General features: G+C 52.4%; 2 protein-coding genes and 1 pseudogene across 2 annotated transcripts; 1 reads left to right on the forward strand and 2 right to left on the reverse strand.

Moving 5' to 3' along the window:
• Positions 1-1,052: 1,052 nt before the first annotated feature.
• On the reverse strand, positions 1,053-1,411 carry LOC122421144 (60S ribosomal protein L10-like). Its single transcript, XM_043436955.1, has one exon. It carries the CDS (start codon positions 1,407-1,409, stop codon positions 1,107-1,109), a length of 303 nt encoding a protein of 100 aa, XP_043292890.1. The 5' UTR covers positions 1,410-1,411; the 3' UTR covers positions 1,053-1,106.
• A 56-nt stretch (positions 1,412-1,467) lies between these two features.
• Positions 1,468-1,568, reverse strand: LOC122421818 (annotated as a pseudogene).
• A 1,398-nt stretch (positions 1,569-2,966) lies between these two features.
• LOC122421143 (phospholipase A2 inhibitor and Ly6/PLAUR domain-containing protein-like) lies at positions 2,967-6,954 on the forward strand. The gene is made up of 5 exons (XM_043436953.1): positions 2,967-3,036; positions 4,348-4,464; positions 5,849-6,001; positions 6,391-6,534; positions 6,729-6,954. The coding sequence occupies exons 1-5, from the start codon at positions 2,967-2,969 to the stop codon at positions 6,800-6,802; spliced, it is 558 nt and encodes a 185-aa protein (XP_043292888.1). The 3' UTR covers positions 6,803-6,954.

Here is a 6,954-nt window from a genome sequence, read left to right on the forward strand (position 1 = left end):
TATGGCAGAAAGTGAAGAGGAACTAAAGAGCCTCTCGATGAAAGTGAAAGAGGAGAGTGAAAAAGCTGGCTTAAACTTAACATTCAAAAAACAAAGATCATGGCATTTGGTCCCATCACTTCATGGCAAATAGATGGGGAAACAATGGAAATACTGACAGACTTTATTTTCCTGGGGTGACTGCAGTCATGAAATTAAAACACACTTGCTCCTTGGAAGAAAATCTATGAGAAACCTACACAGTGTATTAAAAAGCAGAGACATTACTTTGCCAATGAAGGTCTGTATAGTCAAAGCTATGGTTTTCCCAGTAATTATGTATGGATGTGAAAGTTGGACCATAAAGAAAACTGAACACTGAAGAATTGATGGTTTTGAACTGTGATGTTAGAGAAGACTCTTCAGAATCCCTTGGACTGCAAGGAGATCAAACCAGTCAATCCTCAAGGAAATAAAATCTGAATATTCATTGGAAGGACTGATGCTGACTCTCCAATACTTTGGCCACCTGATGCAAAGACCCAACTCATTAGAAAAGACACTGATGCTGGGAAAGAGTGAAGGCAGGAGAAGGGGAAGATAGAGGATGAGATGGTTAATAACATCACTGACTCAAAGGACATGAGTTTGAGCAAGCTCCAGGAGATGGTGAAAGACAGGGAAGCCTAGCGTGCTGCAGTCCATGGGGTCTCAAAGAGTCGGACACGACTGAGCGACTGAACAACCGCCACCACACAACTTTAACAACCTGCTGACCTTGGTCCTCAAAAGCCCTGACTCATTCTGCCAGCTCTCTTTCAGTTTTATGGGAATTAGTTAGTTAGTTAGTTAAGTCACTCAGTCATGTCCGACTCTTTGCAACCCCGTCGACTGTAGCCCACCAGGCTCCTCTGTCCAGGCAAGAATACTGGAGTGGGTTGCCATTTCCTTCTCCAGGGGAATCTTCCCCACCGAGATAGAACCCAGGTCTCCCGCATTGCAGGCAGACGCTTTAACCTCTGAGCCACCAGGGAAGTATCTCTCAAATTGCAGTTCTTTTTTTTTTTTTTTTGACAGGAAATAGCATTTATTGGTGAGTGTGATTAAGGAGGGAACAGAGCTGATGCTCATGAGTGCAGGGCCCGCCATTTGTTCAGGGGACCACGATTAGGGATGTATTTGACCCCACAGCCGTCTGGGATGAGTCGCTTTTCTACCACCATGTTCTCAAATTCATCCGCATTGAACTTGGTAAATCCCCACTTCTTGGAGATGTGGATCTTCTGACAGCCAGGGAACTTGAACTTGGCCCTGCGGAGGGCTTCAATCACATGCTCCTTGTTCTGCAGCTTGGTGCCGATGGACATTATGACCTGGCCAATGTGGACCCTGGCCACTGTGCCCTGGGGCTTTCCAAAGGCACCGCGCATACCTGTCTGGAGTCTAGATTGAGAAACAGCAGGCCAGTCATGAATGCCCACTAGGAAGAGTTGTCTCCAAGGTCCCTTAGGGCTACCTGTACAGGCAACAGGTTGCATACACTACCAAGGAGGCTGCTGTTTGCAGCCATTCAAATTGCAGTTCTTAAGACCCCCCCAAGGAAACTCTTTTTTCTTGGCAGCCTGGATACGGATTATTTTTCAACACCTTTGAGGCTCCAAGGCCCTCAGAGAGCCCTCTCACGAATTTCTTTACTTTTTCCACCCTCCCCCACGCCAGTCTCTCACCGAGTTCTGGCGACTGCAGGACACCACATGGCGGAGGATGATCTCCGGCCCGTCAACGTCGTGTGGCTTCGCCTGACCCAGAAGATGCAAGAAGGTCTCTGTTTAGGGCGCAGAGAGCAGGTACGCCCCATTCGGGCTTACTGCGCAAGCGCGCAAGGCTTGACCCTTTCAAACCCAGGCGCACCTGCGACTCCGTCGACCACTGAGCATGCCTACTACGTCTCTCGGGAGAGAGGCATGAGGCCCTGACTTCCCTAGCAACGAGCTTTTCCCTCTGGCGAAGCCCTTCCTCCCCGGTAACTTTCACACCAGGCTATCCTAGCAACACACGCGGTCTGCTGGATTGGTCCCCAGAAGAAATTTGCTGTCCTCACCGGCCCAACTGAAGCCTGGAAAGCAAGACGCCAGCAAACTTGAGTGAATTTTTGCAGGAAGCCGGGAGCCTACCGCAACAGGATCCCCTCCACCGATGGCTGGCTACCCTCCTCACGCCCACCACACACACACACACACACACACACACAGGAAAAAGAAAAATCACTGATCTCTGAAGATCATGCCTGAGGCAGAGAGAGAGTGTAAAGGACCTCAGTAAAACACAAAATATATGCCCAAACTAGACACACGCCCAGCCCTGAGTGCTTCCAACCTTGCCTGTTTTCCAATGGGACCTGTGGGCATCTCTCTCCTACCATGCCCATTCCTGCCTGATGACAAGCCCCCTCTGTTCAGTCCCCGAGAAACCCAGAAGTGCATCTTGGGGTGGGGTCGGAGCTGGAAGACAGACCAAACACAGAAAAGGGAGTAAGAACCAAGCATGCCCCCGCAGAACAAGCCTGGACTTGCTGGGCGCTCCCAGGTAGGGTCTCACCCACGCTAGGCACCTCCTTGGGAAGAGAGACAAGGGAGAGGGTATCTGAGTCTTAGCAGCTGCTCTACCCTACAGGAAACAAAATGACCTGATTCTGATCTTGGGCTTCATGTCAGAAAAAATGAGGGTGAGGGCAGGGGCGGTGGGATCTGTTGGAGGAGAGGGTTGGAAGCCGAGACTCCTGGGGGAGGGGTTGGTTTCAAGATGCCCATGTTCTTTTCGGATTCGGATTCTGCCTCCCTCACGCAGAGCTGCAGAGACCTACCCCCAGGTCTTACATCATTTCTTAGCCTGGGGATAAGGTTAAGGTAGGTCCAGACTTGCCCCCTCTCAGCTTCCTATAAGAACAGCTGGGGACTTGGAACTGCAGGGTCACTCATCCATCCATCATGAAGCCTTCCATGAAACCTGAGACCTTCTTGCTGGCCTCCTTGCTGCTCTGCACCCTCCTGGGTCTGGGTAAGTGACTAGGGCTCTGGACTCCGGGGACCCTCAAAACAAGGACTGTGAGCGAGCATTCAGCCAGGTCCTCGAGAGAGAAGGGAAAGAGGAAGTGTCCTGGGAATTGGAATTCATGGAGAAGGCAGAGGGTAAAGGAGAAAAAGCCTGGGTCCCCAAGGGAGGAAGAGCTAAAAAACGTGTGGGTTTAAATCTCTGAGAAAGGAGGGGTTTGGATGGGCTCTGTTCCCTGTATCCCAGGCAGTGTCTCCAAATAAGACACCTGAATTCTAGAAAATCAGATGAGACTATGATTAGTATGATTACTATTTTTCATTAATATGAAAAAATATGAGGCGAAGCCAAGAGATTTCCTTTCTCCCAGGACTCTAAGCAGTTCAGGTCCCCAGTGTCGTCGTCCCTCAGATGTAGGAGTTCAGGCTACTCCACCTTCCCCAGGACCCAGTTTCCTTGTGTCTGGTCCCCCAGTTGCCTCCTCTCTCAGGACCAAGGAGTCCATGCACTCTTGGTCCTTGATCTTCCTTCTTGGCCTGGGATGCAGATCCCAGCCTCAGGTACCCCTGCCTGAGTGCCCACTATCTATCAGGCTTAAGTGTGGTACCCACAAGTAAGAGGGTCCCACTTCCAAGAACCAGCTGGACCTGAAGGTTCACGAAAGTCCATGAAGGACTTCCCCAGTGGTCCAGTGGCTGAGAATCTGCCTGCCAAATCGGGGTATGAGGGTTTGATCCTTGGTCCGGGACAATTCCACATGCCTTGGGCAAACTAAGCCCTTGCGCCACATCTACTGAGCCCCTGCTCTAGAGGCTGTGCTCTGCAACAGGTGGAGGCACCACGAATGAGAAGCCCAAGCACCGCAGCGAGAGAGTAGACCATACTCACTGCAACTAGAGAAAAACCCCGGGAAGCAAGGAAGATTCGGCATAGCCAAAAAATAGAAAAAAGGAAAAAAAAAAAGAAAGATAAAAAATTTTTTAAAAATCTCCATGGAAACCTTCAGCAGGACCCTTCACTGTCCTCAAGCTTTCTCAGAACACCCTAGTGTCCAAAGGCTCCAGCCTTGTAATTAGGTAAACTTGCTTGCTGGTGGGGTTGCTGTTTACGCCTGGAAGCAGCTTTGCTGGCAGCACCCCGGTGTCCCTGCAGGAGCTTCGGGAAATTCTCTGTTCAGCAGCCAATGTCTCACCCTTAATAACTAGGGAGACATGCGTACCTCTTCCTTCAGACCCCCCACCCCATGCCCCTCTGGACTCGGAAGTCGTGACCCACAGACCACACCAGCTTTGACTAGAGCCCTGCTCTCTTCTGCAGGGTACCCACTAGACTGCTGGGTGTGTATAAGCCCCGGTCCCTTTTGCCAGGGAACGATGCAGGCTTGCGCCCCCGAAGAGGACACCTGTATGGCCGCCATATATGAGACCCACAGAGGTAAGAGGGCAGGGGATAGCGTCAGATCCTGGGGAGGTGGGGAGTGCCTTCAGGGTAGCAGGTACCACCAGGCGCTGGGAGGGACATTTGAGTGATGAGGGGACAGGAAAGAGGGAAAGATGATCTCAAGGTGGGTGGAGGAAAGAGAATCCGGTGGAATGACAGAAACCACTGTTGCCAAATATTTCTGAAAATGAGAGTCTAAAGAGAGGATGGGGGAGGGGCAGATTTAGGGACTTTCTTAGGCAAGAGGGGATTAGGAAAGGAAAGGACATGGTGGGGGGTGGGGGAAGAGGGAAATCCAGCGGGGGGCATCTAATATGCAAAAGGTGTAGGGGTGGGTGTAGAGAAGACTGGGGTGAGTTGCAAGGAAAGTGATCAGGTTGACTGTCTGGGGGCACCAGGCATCTCCTAGGGATACGGGCTGGACCACAGGTTTCCCGACAGGAGAAAGAGGGAGATATTGGGGTTGATTGAGTTGGGTGTGAGCTCAATCGTGTCCGACTCTTTGTGACCCCATGTACTGCAGACGGCCAGGCTCCTCTGTTCATAGGATTTTCCAGGCAGGAATACTGCAGTCACTTGCCATTTCCTCCTCAAGGGATCTTTCCCACTCAGGAATCGATCCAGCATTTCTTGTGTCTCCTGAATTGGCAGTCTGTTTCTTTACCACTGCACTACCTGGGAAGCCTCAATATTGGGATAGAGAGAGACAGATGTAAGGACAGATAATCCCTGGACTCAGTCCATGAGGTTGCAGAATCAGACACCCCTGAGGACCCACAGACCCACGCAGGTTGCATGAAGAGCAGAAACCCTAGTGTTGGAAGAGACCACCCTGTGGTGGGGAGGGGGAAGGCCAGGGAGGCTCGAAGAGACCACTTCAGGCAAGACCTGAGAGTAGCCAAGGAGGGCAGCAAGAGATCATCTGTAGGAGGCCTAGGCAGTGACCCTGGAAGAAGGAGATAGGTGTTACAGGGTGGTGGCTGAGGGCTGCATCCTAGAATTTGGTGGAAGGAAATCCAGGGGTCAGGATGAGGGCTGAAGGCTGGAAGAGACCATTTCACACAGGCCTGGGGGTAGTCACAGGTGGCCTGGAAAAGACCTCTCCAGGTGTGACCTTTAGAGAATGGTGGTGAGTGACATGGGGCTGAAGGGACCACTCAGGAGAGACCAACACAGCTGGGGGCGGAGAGAAAAAGGGTTGCTACCTAATAAACCGTTCAGATGATGCCCCAGGCAGATAAGGGGGTCTGACTTTTGGGAGCTGGAAGAGACCTCTCTAGATCACAGTGGACTGGGGAAGCCGTAAGGTAGGGGAGACACCCCGAGGCCAGGGTCCAGACCAGGGCCCCTGAGCCCTCCCCCTGCCCCCATCCTGCAGTTGGCGATGTTTTAGTGAGCTCCAAGAAGGGGTGCACGACATCCAGCGATTGTGACCCGGGATTCCTCTCCTTCAATGACGGCCCCGAAAGCAACGTAGGGGCTACCACACGCTGCTGCCAGATCAATGGCTGCAACCAGGACCCGCTGCCCGGTGAGCCCCGGCTGAGCCCCAGAGCTGGAGTCCCTCCCTGCCCACCCCTCCTCCGCCAGAGCCAGCTGTGAGCACCTGCTCCTGACCTGCGCTGTAACCGAGGCCAAGCATCTTCCTTGCGCTGAGCCTTGGTTTCTTCTCCTGTAAACAGCAGTGTCCAGGGACTTCCCTGCTGGTCCACTGACTAAGACTCCATGCGCCCTATGCAGGGGTTTGATTCCTGATCAGGGAACTAGATTCCACAGGCTGCAATTAAGATCCAATGCAGTCAAATAAACTTTTTTTAAAAATATGCAGTGCCGGTTATCGACCGGTGTCCCCGTGTTGGCTGTGAGGTTGGGAAAGGGATTAATGTCCCCATGCACCTTACCCTCCGCCCTCCTCCCCAGCGTTCAGGAGAAATCTGACAGAGAATGGCCTTCGGTGTCCTTCCTGCTTCGCCTTCCTCAAGGAAACATGCACCCCGACTCAGGAAGTGCTCTGCGTTGGCGAGGAAACCTACTGTGTCACCATGACTGGCCTCATGCACCCTGGTGAGGGGAACCTGGATTTCGGGAGGAGGGTACAGGGTTCCCAGAGTGTCCCAGAACTGGAGCCTCATTCTACCAGATTCTAAGGGAGAGAGTGACTCCAGAGAAATGGAGGAAGGTGGCTGGGGCATGACCCCTGGATTGGGAGCGGGGAGGCATTGGAGATCCTGACTGTAGTCTACAATCCCCTCCCACAGGTATCAAATTTGCGGCCCGGGGCTGTGGTACGGAGACCGCCTGCCACAGCAAGCCTGGGACCCTGGTGCCCTGAGGCTCTCGTTTGTTGACCATCAAGAAGACCAGCTGTCGTCCAAGCCCCCAGGCTTCTGGCAAGGCTGAGTGAGGAACTGAGGCCCATGTGGTGTGTGGTCTCCATTCTTTCTCAGCTACAGCTTCCCACGTGTCTATAAATTAAATGAATTA

The sequence above is a fragment of the Cervus canadensis genome, chromosome 18 (genome assembly GCF_019320065.1).
Source record: "Cervus canadensis isolate Bull #8, Minnesota chromosome 18, ASM1932006v1, whole genome shotgun sequence".
Classification (NCBI taxonomy): Eukaryota; Metazoa; Chordata; class Mammalia; order Artiodactyla; family Cervidae; genus Cervus; species Cervus canadensis.

Bases quoted from the DNA above. Each gene is read 5' to 3' on its own strand.
- LOC122421144 (XM_043436955.1), bottom strand. From the start codon at position 1,409: ATGCGCGGTGCCTTTGGAAAGCCCCAGGGCACAGTGGCCAGGGTCCAC.
- LOC122421143 (XM_043436953.1), top strand. From the start codon at position 2,967: ATGAAGCCTTCCATGAAACCTGAGACCTTCTTGCTGGCCTCCTTGCTG. The intron at 3,037-4,347 runs GTAAGTGACTAG...TCTCTTCTGCAG, and splicing joins CTGCACCCTCCTGGGTCTGG to GGTACCCACTAGACTGCTGG. The intron at 4,465-5,848 runs GTAAGAGGGCAG...CCCATCCTGCAG, and splicing joins CATATATGAGACCCACAGAG to TTGGCGATGTTTTAGTGAGC.